This window comes from Diadema antillarum, unplaced genomic scaffold (genome assembly GCF_040938485.1).
Source record: "Diadema antillarum isolate AM-2024a unplaced genomic scaffold, OU_Dant_1.0 seq00000762_RagTag, whole genome shotgun sequence".
Classification (NCBI taxonomy): domain Eukaryota; kingdom Metazoa; phylum Echinodermata; class Echinoidea; order Diadematoida; family Diadematidae; genus Diadema; species Diadema antillarum.
In genome coordinates, this window is record NW_027271652.1 from 152902 (window position 1) to 169786 (window position 16885).

At 39.2% G+C, this 16885-nt stretch overlaps 1 protein-coding gene across 1 annotated transcript; it reads right to left on the reverse strand.

The window, feature by feature from the left end:
- Nucleotides 1-714: 714 nt before the first annotated feature.
- Nucleotides 715-11548, reverse strand: LOC139738649 (TBC1 domain family member 7-like). The gene is made up of 8 exons (XM_071649264.1): nucleotides 11525-11548; nucleotides 10153-10330; nucleotides 9148-9228; nucleotides 8445-8629; nucleotides 6444-6587; nucleotides 4565-4710; nucleotides 1818-1947; nucleotides 715-1220 (listed from the first exon to the last, which is right to left on the reverse strand). The coding sequence occupies exons 2-8, from the start codon at nucleotides 10256-10258 to the stop codon at nucleotides 1125-1127; spliced, it is 888 nt and encodes a 295-aa protein (XP_071505365.1). The 5' UTR covers nucleotides 10259-10330; nucleotides 11525-11548; the 3' UTR covers nucleotides 715-1124.
- Between the last annotated feature and the right edge of the window lie 5337 nt (nucleotides 11549-16885).

Consider the following 16885-nt stretch of genomic DNA (forward strand, 5'->3'; position numbering starts at 1 on the left):
TTTGTAACTGAAAAACAAAGAATAGAAGGATAATTATATAGATGATTTTAGGACCTGATATTTTCCTTCCTTGTAATCGGAATTTTGTGACAATCGTGTTTGTTATTTGAACAGGAGTGCACTGCCATACATATTGATGATGTGTACATTCATTTAATACAGATGTTTGAAGACAAGTTTCGACACAGGAGAAAGTAATAAATGTAGACTAAGCATATCCTAAAGCAAAACACAGCCAATATTTGGAGCAGAACGGTAGCAAAGTTCAATGTTGTTGATACATGCGTGTATTCTTTTTTATATTTTCAGAAATCACATGAAAATGAATGGTATTCTGACTTTAATAAGCAGTAAATTAATTTAAATAATATGCATGTCATTTGCACTGTAAAGTCTCTAATGAAAGTAGAAGTTATATCCATGTCAACCTTTAACCCCCTAAAAAAAAGCCCCCCCCCAAAAAAAAAAAAAAAAAAGAAAGAAAAGAAAGGTAAAACCTACTTTGTAAGTACAAAGAATGGCCTTAAATTTCCAAGGTTACCCCTGTGAAGTAATTACGTGTTACTAGTATGCATTTACCTAAACTTTGGTACACTCATTTGCAACATAATACAGTGCACTCCCATTATAACGAACAAGGTTACAACAAAGTAAAAATTCAGGCTGGAACATTAATTATCCACTTTTTGTATTTTTATTGTTTATTTGCTTGGTTATAACGAAATTTCTATAAACGAAAGAAAACTGCCGGTCCCGAGGACATCATTGTAACGGGAGTCCACTGTATTCATTATCATGATTAAGCCATATACATGTATATCAAGAATATTCTTGAAAACTTGACCATTCCTCATTGATAGAAAATGGACCAAACTAATCAGTAATGTCAAGAGAGATCTGCCCCAAATAGAGATTATCATGCTTTATGAGAAGCAGGGTCACACATATGTCTTTTTGGCAGGCAATCTCATCTCCCTCTCTGCCCACAGCTGATTGTCTTCAAGCATGTGTCTGCATCACTAGGACAATGCCTCAACACGTCTTTTCATCCCAGAGATTGGAAGCGATGGCCTGACGAGAGAATGTGTTTAGTCATGTGACAAGGTATCAGTCCAGACACTTGGTCATGTGACGGCAGGTTCAGGCCTCAGGTGACTTCCGTCCTTCTCCCATAGTTCAATGGCTTCACACACCAGCACCTCAGAATTATCCCAGGGCACCTTCAGTTCAAAACAGAGGCAGATAAAAGTAAAACACACACAACAATTAAACACAATTTAAAGGGGCATGTGGATCTCTTGTGAAAAGTTGATAAAAATCAGAAAACTGCTCAAACGTTAAGATTTTCTTGTTCATTTCAACCAAGGAACTCACTGTATCGGACATCATTACAAGGAGGCCCTATTGAACTGGTTGAGACCACCTTTCTCTGAATTACTAGGCTAGTGGTAATGATACTGCCACCACTCTCTCAAAGCTCATGCTAGTTTGGGTGCAAAATTACAGCACCTGTAGAAGTTTGGTCCATAAATTTTCAGCTGTGATCCATCAGTGCTTGACAACAAAGTTCAACTTTTGAAGCATTGCCAATTTGAGGATGAATTATAAATTTAACTACAACTGTACATGTATCACCACGACAAACTTTTGAAACTAAAACTGAAGCAAAGACTTGTCTATGAAGAACAGATGTTGTGACTACATGTATTTTACACCAACATATTCAACACTTACAGTATGTATTAAAATCGCAATACAAATTTATGTCATTGAACACAAGCAATATTGATTCTAGGTCTTGATGGGATAGAACACACCTGTCGCAGGAACTGCAAGATCTGGTCCGTCTGGCCCAGGGTCAGGAGCTTGGTCCTGTGTGTCATCACATACATGACTGCAACGAAGACCAGGACCCGGCTGGCCCCTCCTATCACTCGGTCCCAGATCCTACATGTAGCACCATCAACAGACAAGAATATGTAGATAAAATGTAAATGGCAAGATTTCATGAGTATTACTTGATACACAAATACACACACATATATATATAGTCAACCTTGCTCAAGTTGATCTCGCATACGTCAAATAATCGCCTCAGTCAAAGGTCTTTTCAAGTCCTCTTCTCTCTATATTTTATCAAGTTTAATCCCTCATAAGTCAAATTTTCTCTAAGTTGAAGCTATTTCTTCAAGTTTGCCTGTATATTCATATAGTAAATGGCATACTTATTACAAGACTGGTGATTGGTCAAATTGACACAATGTGACCTTGCTTTAGCAGGAGCTTATCTATTTGTGACATTTTAAAATACAGATTGGTATTACACTACATGTGCAATGTGTATCAGTGCAGAATCTGACATGGTCCTAGCTGTGGCTGTAACTTGTCTAGACAAATAAATGTTGTACATTGTAAACACATTTGATGCACTATATGCATGGTAAAAATGTTCTTTCATGCACTATGCTAGTCAACATACATTCCACAAGGCATAATTAGACCTTGCTCATTTTTGTTTCACCTCAGCCTTTGGCCTCAGTGAAATAGAATTGCACTTGAAATAATCATGCATTTGCCATGCATAATTACAATCTTGTATAGTGCATTACATTTCTTCTTGCGTGTGTGTTGTGGGGCCAGGGATCATGATATACAAACACTTATATCTAACCTATTGAGGACAGTTTGATTTTGCTACAACATGCATAATTTCCCATAGACAACTGCCTGAGTATACTAGGAACTAGTCCTCAATGGATTAACAAACATCAAAATGTCTATTCCTATTTTCACCATTATTATTACTTATATTATTATCATTCTTTTTTTTTTCATTTCACGTCTTAATAAAGTCATTTTTGTTAGTCTTTGCCTTTTTCATCTTTATTATTAAAGGACAAGTCCACCTTCATATACATAAGGATTGAGAAAATGCAGCAATATTGGTAGAACACATCAGTGAAAGTTTGAGAAAAATTGGACAATCCGTTCAAAAGTTACGAATATTTCAAGTATCTGCGCAGTCACTGCTGGAAGAGAAGACTACTACAGTGTATGATGTCACATGCGTACCACTATATAAGGAAAACTAGAAATATCGCTACGGCAACTGATATGCCTCCGCCATAATGCATGGTTCTCCTAATAGGTCTATAGTACAATGTCTTGACAATGTGTGATGACAGTTTCACACAATTGGCAAAATATCAAAATGACAGGTTTGCCACAAATGTGCTGAATGTTCACTTTCCTAGAACTAGGTTCAATTGGATGAATGATTAAAACGTGAGAGTGCAGGTATTTGGGGAACTGATGATTTTTACTTGACTTTTGACCCTTTTATAAGTTTATGCATTGAGTAATTTTCAAGGTATTGAGAAAAAGTATAATTTCAGTATCAAATGGTAAAATAGCATTATCTAAACCTGGCCTTTGACCTTTGACCTCACAGTTCCAAAGAGAATCACTGTTGGGTTGAACATGCATAAATATGTAAGTTTCATGATGATAACTTGAGTTACTGTCGAGATATGGAGGGAAAAAAGCAATTTAGCACTTTCATTTAAACCTTTGACCTTTGACCTTTTGGCAAGAAACTTCCCACAGAATATATATTGGGTAATACATGCATACATCAAGTTTTAAAAAAAACCTTCAGGCATTGCATAAATATAAGGAAAGTAGCGATATTTTGAGGAGTTGAGCTCGACCTTTGAACCATGACCCCCAACTTCCCTAGATAATCACTGCCCATTGGAACAAGCATATATATACTAAGTTCCATGAAGATACCTTGAACCATTTGCGAGATATAGAGAAAAACATGAATTTTCAACCTTTTTTTCTCACAAAATAACCTGTGACCTTTGACCTTAGACCCCGTGACCCTAAAATCCAAATAAAGTATTATCCCCCCAGGATATACCCTCATACCAAGTTTGATGTAAAACCACCACACGGTTCTTGAGATATCGACAAAAACAAAACGGGACGGACGTACGGACAGACGGACGGACGGACGGACGGATGACCCGAAAACATAATGCCTCCGGCCACTTCGTTGGCGGAGGCATAATAAAAAGAGAATTTCACAAAACTTTACTTTCTGAATAAAGTGCACAGTTCTTCGACTTGCTACTGACGTACGTTGTATGTTAAGGGTAATATCATTCCCCCTGCCTTCTGAAAGAGAGAAGTCAAGTGTTCTTTTGTTATGGGAGAAAAATGGAAATATGTTGAATTTTCTTTGTTCTTTCTTTATATCGTTGTACTCACGTGACATCACAAGCTATAGCAGTCTTTTCATCCAGCCGTGACTGAGCAGAAACTTCAAAAATTCCTAACTTTTGAACGGATTGTCCGATTTTGCTCAAACTCTCACTGATGTGTTCTACTAATATTGCTGCATTCACTCAACCCACATGTCTATGAAGGTGAACTTGTCCTTTAAAAAGATCTGGAGGTAATGTCTTTTATCACTCACTCCTTGCATCACTAACCACATGTACATGTAGGCTTATATTGAGAAAGTTTGAACTCTTGAGCAAACAACCTTCATGTGTACCTTTCCAGTGTAATGGTAGGAAGTACCCCAGCAAAGAGTGCGTTGAACCAGGAAGTGAACGGCAGGCGGTCCAGGGCCTTCGCATGGGCAAGGTGATTGAAGAGGGATGGGTCAGCTTTCTTGAGGCTGGCCTTGAATGTGCTTGGCTGGCGGAAGACAAAGTTTTCAGACAATGACATTGTAAATCAAGAGTTTTGAGGGTTTTCAAAAAAAAATAATGGATTAACAGTGTGAACTTTGCATTGACTCAAAGACAGACATAAACAATGATTAGCTAAAAGAGTTTGCGGATGTTTTGTTTTCTTGACCAGACTATCCTAAAGATGCACATCCGAAAATGTTTTATATTTTGCATTTTTTGGCCGACTCTCTTTTCCATTTGTTGTCACATTCATTTTTGTACAATAGGTTATAGGTACTAACTTGTTCAACACTTCCCCCCCCCCCCCCCCCACTCTTGCTGTTGCTATTTTACTCTCTTCCTATTATTCATCCTCCTGTTGTTCCCTATCTTGTGTGATGTTGCCTCCCTATTCATCTTTAACCTTCACAGGTTGCCCCCTGTGATCCTTGAGATCATCACTGGCCCGCCTCTGCCTTTTGTCTGTTCACCCCCTTGCTTTAATCCTCCTCCCTATTACCTATTGGGCTCCATCCCTGCCTTTGACTTCTACCCACCCCTTTCGTTTTCTTTGTCCCTAGCCCTCCCCAGGCAGATTGTGCTTGTTGTGTGTAGTCCTTATTATGTGATCGCTTTTCCTACATGTCCGTCATTTTGCCTCTGATGAAGATTCCACTAGGATTGAATGCTCAGGCTCCATTTTTTTACTCCGTTTGACTAAATTGGCTAGCCACTATTGCATAAGAAGTTTTCAGCAGGGTTTTTTGTTTTTTGTTTTGTTTTGTTTTGTTTTTTACCTTCGCCAAGGGGGTGGTTATGTTTTTGTTACCGTTGGTTTGTTTGTTTGTTTGTCCCTGTGCAAAATAACTTCAAAAGTAGTTAACGGATTTGGATGAAACTTACAGGAAAGGTTGAGAATGACACAAGTGCTTTTCTAGTTTTATTTTGTTTTGTTTTGTTTTGTTATATTATGTTTTTGCTACATAAGAATATCATCTCTTCTGGAAACAGACAAAGATGATTTTTGTTTCGTCTTCTTTGTTTTTTACAATATTCAGAAACAGAGAAGTGAAAAATGACAACAACAACAACAACAAATTGAGCTGAGGTTCGATAACCTTTGATATTTAGTGGACTACCTCCCCTTTGAATAACTCTGTATTAACCCTTCAGCCCTTGATCCACCCACATCCACCCTTGCACATGTGTATGGGAAGCCAAGTGTGGAAACATGATTTGTTTGCTGGTTGACATTCATCTAATGCAGAACTGATCTGTCCATCCCCATCCAAAATTGTGTATTAAATTTCCCCTTTCCTTTCACAAGAAAAGACTGACAGAGCAGGAAAGTGCTTTGCACAGCTACTACTTGCACTATCTCAGGATTTCACCTCCCATCTGCACACAAAGGAGTAAGGGCATGTTTACACCGAGCACGGTACAGGCAACAGTCTGGGTTTTTGCTATGGTGCACCAAAAGGAACCATGTCTGGTTCTGTTAGAAAAAGAATCAGTAATTCGTAACAAAATCACCCAAAATGTTATTCTCATGTCAAAATCATTAGCAACAAAATCAACAGTAGAAGGTAGATTAATTTTGTAAAAGAATTATTCGTGGGGAAGTGATACCATGGTTCCTTTTGGCGCACCATAGCAAAAACCCTGGCCCGCTGTCCTTACCGTACTCGGTGTAAACGGGCCTTTAGGTTCTCAGAGGTCCCAGGGATGAGGGGAGGGGGGTTTCTCCTTCATCCTCACCATGCTGCGGATCTGCTCCTGAATGCCCTGCAGGTGGCGGAAGATGGAGACGGCGGTCCAGAAGGCATCCATCTCATCATCCTCACTCATCTCCATGACAACCTTGGCGATGCTCATAAACAGCTCCTCCTCCTCCGTTTCCGGCTATTTTATTGTGGGCAGGGGGAGGATTTGGGAGTTCAGATGAAAACAATTTGTACAAGCACTAGCATCATCATAGTTATTTTCATCACAAGCCTTATGATCTTCACAAATTTTAGCACTTCGTCATCATCTTTACAGTCCAACAGTCATATATGTGACCCTGCACCACAAAACTAACAAAAAGTCGCCAGACATGGATTTTTAGTTAAGGGGAGATTCTCAAAGATCAAACAACTCTAAGCTTTAAAGTGATGTGTAACTTAATTCAAATGGACTCTCCTACCCTATCCAAATATTGGAAAGAGAGCCAACACTTCGGAAAAGTTTGAACTGAGAAAAGAGGCTCTGAAGTACAGCGTCTATTCAAGGGCTTAATCTTTACTAAGCAGTGCTACCTGTGCCATGAATGGGACAAAAAAACATGATGTAAACCACTGTAGCAACCACTATGAAGGAATTATCAAATTAAGCTGAAATTGAGCATGCCCTATAAATTCATTCTGCCCATGACAGATACAATGTACCAACTTTCAAAGCAGTAGCATCATCCTTTCAAAAGTTAGACTTGAAAGAGTGTGCAAAGGATTTTCAAGAAATGAAAATAGTTCTTTCAGAAAATATGAAAACTCAAAATTGACTTGGTTGACCCATTTCACCTTTCTTGAGTCATCACATAAAATCAAGGGGTGCGACTTTTTGTTTGTTTTGTGATGCACGGTCATATATTTTAACTATCAATGAAAAAATTTCTATTCAGATTGATAAAATCATTACCTTAACTTTAATTGTTTTGGACAGTACAAGGAGAGATGTTCAATGCGTCAGTGGAATATGCTTGGGCTCTTTGAGAGCTAGCCTTTTTCTGACAAAACCCAGCTACCATGTACCATTGCCAAATTGAACTCAAAACATTTGCTTGTAACTCTGTTATTTGGTGTGAAGCACAACACTTCCTGCCTCATTTCCAAAAGGAGTCTGCGCCAAAAAGACTACATGCACCACTGACAGTGTCCAATAAGTCATGTATTGTGGCTGCTAGGGAGCAGTTAGGCCTACTGTGGAGATATTATATGTGCAAAGACCCTGAAAGAGACGCTATGGCGCAGACTCTCTTTTACAACCGCCAAGGGTTTGTGCTCGCAAGCTAAATCAGGGCTGCCAAAGCAATTCAAACGTCACTTCCGAATCAGGAAGGTTCAGCAGAGTAATCAGAAAGATGCCTGCACGTTATGCATCTCGATAATTGAGAGTAAATTCACCGTGTCAGGAGGGCATTCAAACTCTCTTGCCCAGATAAGGAGAGCAGGGCTGAGAATATTTCACATGTATCAAATTCATGCAGACTCTAATAAGCAACCAGGTAGACTCTTTTATGTTACATGAATCTCGGTAGGTGAGAGCGATTTTTTAATCAGAAAGGACTTCCCGTTGTTGTGATAGTTTGTGAAGAGATACCACTTCTTTTTTTTTTGGAGAGGAGAAAGAGGGCCTCCTCCAAAAGGGGTCATCCTACGAGATCGACATTGAAAAAAGGCCCATGAGTCATACAGCCCAAGATTCATACAGCCCATGAGTTTGACACTAGGCAAATAAGGCCCATGATTTCAACACTACATAAAGACAGCCCACAAGTTCGACATTATAGCACGGGGCTGAACTTTTCATGTCTCTTGGGCTTTGTTTGCTTAGTGCTGAATTCATGGGCTCTATGACTCATGGGCTCTATGACTTGTGGGCTGCATGACTCATTGGCTGTATGATTCCTGGGTGCTGGTCTTGTGATGTGCACCCCTCCAGAATTAGGGTGATTGGGCAGCTCTGCCAACAGATGTTTCCCCAGAATGTTTGCCAACTCACCAGTTTCTCCTCTTCCAGTGGCAGTCTCCCCTCATCCAGCAAATACATCTTGAGGAAGCAGAGACTGGGGGGCGTGTCCGGACCGATGGCTGACATGACCTCTAACCCGTGCTTGAGGTCGTTGAACTGCTCCATTCGCTGCTGCAGAACAAACTGGTGGATACTGGGGTGGGGTGGAAGGATGCCTGAAAGAAGGAAATCAATATCATACTGCAGGGGTCGCACTTAACTTTTTTTTTAACTAGCCAGGCGGACTACTTAGAATCAATTTTGACACTGAAGCAATATTTTGACTAGCCAGACGGACCAGTTACTTCAGAATTTTATGATTTTTAGCTAGTCCGACATGATTTTGGGTGGCCAATGGCCAGCGGACCATCGCCAATTTCGAACCCTGTACTGTAGGTGAAATGACAATCTTTAAAAATGATAATGTAGAAAACTAGTTTGACCTTGCAATAATATGATGCAAAAACTGTTATTTTTGAGTACAGATATTTTCACAAATGAGGAGGTTACAGACTTTTTTAAAGAGGTTAAATCTATGATCACATAGAGCCAAAGTGACAGAACATTTCTTCATTCCTATAATCACAACAAAAATTTGGTAGATGGGGGGAAAAAAATTGTAAAAGACAAAAACACAGTCTGGAAATACATGCATCATATTCTCACATAACATAAAAACAAGGGCAGTCTTTACCCAAGACTAGCTTCCACACGAGAGGTCTGAACATGGCAGGGACTGGGAACCTGGTGCAGAATGTACTCAGCTTGGCAATATCTAGGGAGATAAGTCATACAGTATCATACACATTGTAAACAACAACAACAACAACAAATATTCTGTAATTGAAAATTTGCTCAGCATGAATTCATATACTTTGCCCTATTCTCAGAGACTCCAACCCAAAGTACCTTCTGATCTGGAGATTCTCCTGCCTGAAACCCCTAGCAAACAGGATACTCCAAATTGATGTGTGCGAAGCACAAAGTTCCTAGGGTTCTAGATGCTCTCTGGTGCTATCTAAGGCTTATTTTTTCACCATACAATAGCAATAAGTAAGAAATCCTTTCCAACGGGAGACACAGAGCCAGGGCGAGAGAAATTAAATCTCAAGCGGGAGAACGGGAGATTTTGCAAAAATGGGTTTTCGGCGGGAGATCTCCCGTCGAAAACGGGAGAGTTGGAGTCTCTGTATTCTCGTGATTTGAGGTGGGGAGTATCATTCAGAGTCATGTATTATATGTGGACTTACTTAGGTAAACCAACAAAAACAAGGAAGTGAAAGAAAACAAGGATTAAAATTTTCTCACATCTGCAAAAATATAACTCAACAATGCAATTGACTGCATAGCCTCATAGTCTGTGTCATATCTACATGTAGCAGAGCACTAAGCACCTGTCTCGCAAAAATATTTAGATATGATCAATGCTTGTTTATATTACATTTGCAATGAAAAAGTGCCTCCAAAAAAGTGCATCTCAATATTACACTTTCAAAAAAAAGCATGCTTTGACATTTATAATTTATATCATACAGTGTACTGTAAACAAGTTATGAAAATTTAGGGTACAAATTTCATCTTTGTTGCCCTGTTGGAAAATTTCCTGCTATTCTCAGATATCGGATCAGTATCAATCTGTACTAAATTCTACCTATATTATATAAACACTAAGGTGAAGGATTTAAATCAAATATCTCACCAACTGGGTCCTCTTTGAGGAGAATTTCAAGTGATTTCTTTTCCTCCACACCTCTGAAGCCCATCTTCTCATAGTAGTAGGACCGGAAGTTCCTCCTTTCACTCATACTCAGAGTCTACTTCACAGTACTTGCCGAAGGTAGGTTACAATGTAGGTAGTTACAATCCACGTTCCTACACTAGAGAAGACAACCTACTGTTGCATTAGACAGAAATATTTGTCTAATGCGGAGGATTTTTTTTTCTTTTATTATTTTTTTTTTTTTTGACGCTATCGTTCTCCTCCAGAGACAATCCACGAACCCAGACGCAGTCTCCGCAGAACATATCCCCGACGATCAGATATAGACTGATTTTTTTGGTCATTTGTTGCATATACATGTAAACACATGTACAACAATCTGTATTTCTTTAAAAATGGCAGGCCCTTTCTTATGTTTACTGTACATTTAATACATTATTCTACATATCAAAATTGGGAGGTTTACCAAACACGTCCAAACTGGAGGCTCAGCCTCAAATTTCAGGATGAGGAAGGGTATCAGTAACTTCAGTTCACTGATCAGGAAATAGGTCCTACATGAAATATTGACAGCTCATTTGCTTTTTCATGTGCATACAGAAGAGGAAAATATCACAATGTATTGTTACCTCAATCAAGATTGTTAATTTACTCATCATTTGAAGAAAGCTGGAACAAGTGTAACCCAGGGGCGCTCCTTGTACACAGTTAGAGATACTTATCCGCAGCAGCGACCCCCATACGTACCGTATGTTACAGTGCCCCGCGCCACGGTTAAGCTATAGCCTAGTATAGGCCTACTGTGCTGTGGGAATGTTTCACGTTTGGGCTGGTCGCAGTTAGAACGAGGAGAAGAATGATTGTGGGAACATGCATGCACCAAGCAAGCAGACTCAATCAATGAAAAGCGATCGAACAGCAGAATCAATGATCAGCACGATGATTTATCGATCTAAGAATCAACACTAAACAGAGTATCTCACTGTGTAGAATAGATCTATGATCTATACACTGTAGTCTAGACCATCTTTGTCTAGATTCTAGTGTCTTTACTATCATTGGCATGATTTGAGTGTGCCTCATTGATAAGTTTAACTGCAAGTGAGTGATACACAAGATGTCTTCAAACATAACAGCATAATTTACGAGTGGGACTACCATGTGAACTATGAAAGCTTCTTCCTTTTCTTCTTCTTCTTCCACTTCCCGTATCGTAGTCTGGTCCCTCCCTTTCACCGTTACTTATTTATTTGTTGGGTTATTAAATGGCAAACGCTTATCAAATATTCCATTGACCTACACATTTGAATAAGGGTGAAAACTAGTCATGTCTGTTGCATAATCAACTTACGTAACTGTACCAAGATGCCCAGAGTCTACAGACTACAGATGCATGCACGATCTATAACTGTACGTTGTACACTGTACGCTGTACATTGTAGATGTCTACAAAAATCGTACACTGAATAAGGTGGTCAACTCTCCCGATTTTACACGGCCGCTGGTGAAACGCAAGTGGCAGCCGCCCTCTAACGGTGAGCGGGGATAATTTAACCTGGGTCGGAAGCACTGAAATCGATCCAAGTCTGCCTCCTTCAATAGGCTGAAGATTCTTCCAGACTGTGTCTTGTGTCCACTGGCGTAGCCAGGGGGGGGGGGCGATGGGGGCGGTCGCCCCCCCTAAGATTTGGACCGGGGATTTGGGAGGCGGAAAAAAAAAATGCGTGTATACTGTATGCACATGAAGCGGGTCTCCTTTGCAACCCTTCATCAAATAAGATATTTTTTTTTTAATATTTCACTCAAAGTGTGCACCAGATCGTTGAATTTCAATTCAAAATATGCAAAATCTCTCGTGCTTGGGAGGGGTGTCCCCCTCCCAAACCCTCCCCCTCTGTACCTCTTTCCCTAGCTAAGTACACTTTTTAGATTTACAAAATATTATGAATAATTCTGAGTGCACAAGACTTATCACTTATATTCCGAAAACTCAAGGTTCCCTCATGTATAAGGGTAATTTCCCCTTTTAATCGACCCTTTCCTCCCTCAGCCCCCCCCCCCCATTCTTTTTTTTTTTTTTTTTGGTGATTTCCCAAAGGTTGATTCCATCAAATATGCGTATACGATAGATATCTCAATTTCAACCTTACAAAGGCAAAAGCTCCATCGGAAGGGAAGGGTGGAGATAACACTCGCCAACGCCTTCTCCCTGCTTGCCCGCCCCCCCCCCCCCCCCCGCCATGCATAGAAGTAGACTGTGGCTATATGCCGATCGCTTTATTTCAATTCTAAAAACGCAAAAGCTCCGCGTGCGGGAGGGGGAATCCCCCTTCCCCTAAGCTCTACCTCACTAGACTTTATACATACACACAGATGGTGCACTTTCGGAATAAGAGCTAAATTCCGTGATTTTAACACTTCGATGAAAAAGTATTGCACCAAAACTTTGCACCAGATCGCTGAATTTCAGGTCTGAAAACGCAAAATCACCTTCGTGTGGCAGGGTATATGCCCCTATCTACACCCTCGTGTGTATGCTTTTTCTGCTTGATTGCTGAACAGACAGCGTTCATGATATTCAGTGTAAGAATTAATACAAGAAGACTAGTGTATTTAAATTATACCATTTTATAGGCAAATTGTTCAATAATAATCTACACTAAAATATACTGCAACCATAAACAAGTGGGACTGTTTCAACTCGTAAAAAAACACGAAAAACATGCATCAAATTGCACCATTTGCAACGTCAAAATGCAAAAAGTTCTCACCGTGGGAGGGGGACACCCCCCTCCCACACCCTCCCCTCCCCCCTCGCTCGCTCCACTTGCTCGGGTTCAGTCGCGTTCATGATATTCAGTGAAAAGAATTCATACAAGAAGTGCATTTAGATTACACCATTTTAAAGGCAAATTGTTCCATGATAATCTACACTAAAATGTACTGCTACCTTAAACAAGTGGGACTGTTTCACGTCGATAAAACGCGCAAAAACATGCATCAAAATGCACCATTTGCAATATCAAAATGCAAAAAGTTCTTACCGTGGGAGGGGGGACACCCCCCTCCCACACCCTCCTCGCCCCCCTCGCTCGCTCCGCTCGCCCAGGTTCAGTCGCGTTCATGATATTAGTGAAAAGATGATACAAGAAGTGTGTTTAAATTACACCATTTTATAGGCAAATTCTTCCATAATAATCTACACTAAAATATACTGCTATGTACCTTAAACAAGTGGGACTGTTTCACGTCGATAAAACGCGTAAAAACATGCATCAAATTGCACCATTTGCAACATCAAAATGCAAAAAGTTCTTCCCGTGGGAGGGGGGACATCCCCCCTCCCACACCCTCCCCTATACCCCCTCGCTCGCTCCGCTCGCTCGGGTTCAGTCGCGTTCATGATATTCAGTGAAAAGAATTAATACAAGAAGTGCATTTAGATCACACCATTTTAAAGGCAAATTGTTCCATAATAATCTACACTAAAATATACTGCTGCCTTAAACAAGTGGGACTGTTTCACGTCGATAAAACGCGCAAAAAACATGTATCAAATTGCACCATTTACAACATCAAAATGCAAAAAGTTCTTACCGTGGGAGGGGGACACCCCCTCCCACACCCTCCCCTCCCCCTCGCTCGCTCCGCTCGCTAGGGTTCAGTTGCCTTCATGATATTCAATGAAAAGAATTAATACAAGAAGTGTGTTTAAATTACACCATTTTATAGGTAAATTGTTCAATAATAATCTACACTAAGATATACTGCTACCTTAAACAAGTGGGACTGTTTCACGACGATAAAACGCGCAAAAACATGCATCAAATTGCACCATTGCATCATCAAAATGCAAAAAGTTCTTACCGTGGGAGGGGGACACCCCCCTCCCACACCCTCCCCTCCCCCTCGCTCGCTCCGCTCGCGAGGGTTCAGTTGCCTTCATGATATTCAATGAAAAGAATTAATACAAGAAGTGTGTTTAAATTACACCATTTTATAGGCAAATTCTTCAATAATAGTCTACACTAAAATATACTGCTATATACCTTAAACAAGTGGGACTGTTTCACGTCGATAAAACGCGCAAAAACATGCATCAAATTGCACCATTTGCAACATCAAAATGCAAAAAGTTCTTCCCGTGGGAGGGGGGACACCCCCCTCCCACACCCTCCCCTACCCCCTCGCTCGCTCCGCTCGCTCGGGTTCCGTCGCGTTCATGATATTCAGTGAAAAGAATTAATACAAGAAGTGTATCTAAATTATACCATTTTATAGGCAAATTGTTCAATAATAATCTACATCAAAATAAACTGCTACCATAAACAAGTGGCAGTGTTTCACGTCGATAAAACGCGCAAAAACATGCATCAAATTGCACCATTTACAACATCAAAATGCAAAAAGTTCTTACCGTGGGAGGGGGGACACCCCCCTCCCACACCCTCCCCCCCCCCCCTCGCTCGCTCCGCTCGCTCGGGCTCAGTCGCTTCGCTCCCTCGCAGACTAACCGCCCCCCCTAAGATGAAATCCTGGCTACGCCGTTGCTTGTGTCAACCTAGGAATTTTTAATTTATAGGCCTTTTCAGCGCTCTTACTTTCAAATTATTACTTCTTTATGTGAATGAAAGTATACATTTCTGGAGTGAAAACTAGTCAAAGAATCCACTGTTAAATCATATTTTCTCTAAAAATATGAGGGTATTTAATTTTCTCCTTAAGAAAATGGCAAGAATTTTTGTTAACTTCACATGTTCGCTGAAATGCTAGATTTTTGTAGTAATGCTATAACCTCTCTTGAAATCATGCTACAATTCTTGTAAGGCTTACTTTGAATTTAAGCAATAAAAAAAGTTTGAACTGACAAAAAAGGGTGTAAAACGTATTTTAGAGTACCTCTTATATAGGTTAAGATTCAAATTTAATCACATTAGTTTCTTAGACACAATTAATACACGTTCACTTTGTTTTTGTTTTTTTGCCATTTTCTTTAAAAGAAAAATTTTTATGTTTGGGTGCAAAATAAACAGAACTTCAGCAGATAAAATTATCACAGCTTATCATCATAACTATAACTTACTTTCTATGGCATTTCTCAAGATATAATTTCAATCAGAGAATTTCATCTGCTCTTTATTCATTTATATATTTTTTTTATGGGAGCGGTTAGGTATAATCCTTATGTGAGTCTATGTGCAACGCCACCAAAATTTATAGATTGCGAGAATCTGGTTCAGTTTTTCATCTCATTAAATCACAATACCTGTAGTTGAAGAGTTTATTCGCAAAAACCGATAAGTCCATATTTGCCAAATGGAGATATTTCCGATTAATGGTCAAGAAAAATAAAGAGAATGATAAGAAAAATGTTGCTTCTTTTGACCATAACTTTAAAAATGTATAATACCTTTATATGTAGTGACCAATATATCATTTAAAAGGTAGTATTATTTTGTACTTTATGACAGAGACCATACTTCAAAATCTTCAAAAATGGACTTATCGGTTTTTCCTCAGTTTTTATATACTCAGCGGTTTATTCAATTAAATCTAAAGTTCTCTAGGGAGCTTTCACAGCTCTCCCGGATCATTCAGGCTGCACATGCACAACAGGGACTGTTATTCAACACTGCATTTACAGAATACTAGAGATGGCTCAGATATAAACTGGACTTCTGCTTAGTTGAATTTTCATGATTGAAACAACCACAATAAAGTTATGGCAATATTTATACACAATATTGATTTAGAGTTATACATTAGGTTCTTTATTCAACTGAATACAAGTAGCTGAGTGAATTATTTGACTACTATATAGGCACCGGCGTATAGTCAAGGGGGGGGAGGGACAGTTTCAAGTTTCAAGTTTTATTTAACCAATTCATTAAACATTTGACATTTTACAAAAGGATACAGCATTAAGAATAATGAATGGTTTGGGACCCCAAAAGAAGCAGAGCTTGTAAAAAAGGGGTCCCGGATAAACATATAAAACAAAGCAAAACATACTAAAGTTTTAAACATATTAACAAAAAGTATAATAATAACATATTTACATAGGACAAATGCAACACAAGCACACACACACACACACGCGCACACACACACATTCAATCACACAAACACGTGTCACAAAAACTCTCATGCACATACATATAATTTACATGAAATTGCAGAAAGATACTTTCTATTTTACTATACTTTTAAATTAAGCTTCCCTGATCATTCTTGTTTTACAAATTTCCCTCAAGATAAATGCGACATGTACGTTTAAAGTTGGATAGTGATGAGGCTGACCTATAAAATTCTCAATGGCAAATTATTCCATTCTCTAATACAAACATATACAAATGAATTTTGGGCAGTTTGAGTTCTTGCAAATGGTTGATGAATGAGATTACTTTTACGCGTATTATAAGCATGAACGGTAGAATTTAACACAAACGCATCCTTCATGAAAGATTTCGGATCACCTTGTGTCTTAAACATAAAAATCAAGCAACTCAAGATAACTAATTTTTCAAATGGCAAAATATGAAGTTGAATAAACAATGGCAAACTTGGACTTCTAAAGTTTGAATTTGTAATATACCTTACAGCTTTTTTCTGAAGAACAATCAACTTATCTATATGAGTCTTATAAGTATTTCCCCAAGCTACATTACAGTACATTAAATGAGGCATAACTATGGCATTATACAGAGTAATT

What these genes read in the sequence shown, in the direction of transcription:
- LOC139738649 (XM_071649264.1), bottom strand. Translation starts at nt 10,258, where the DNA reads ATGAGTGAAAGGAGGAACTTCCGGTCCTACTACTATGAGAAGATGGGC. An exon ending in CGTGTGGAAGCTAGTCTTGG is followed by an intron (nt 8,630 to 9,147) that starts GTAAAGACTGCC and finishes TCCTTCTTTCAG; the next exon opens with GCATCCTTCCACCCCACCCC. An exon ending in CCTACCATTACACTGGAAAG is followed by an intron (nt 1,948 to 4,564) that starts GTACACATGAAG and finishes TGCTACATGTAG; the next exon opens with GATCTGGGACCGAGTGATAG.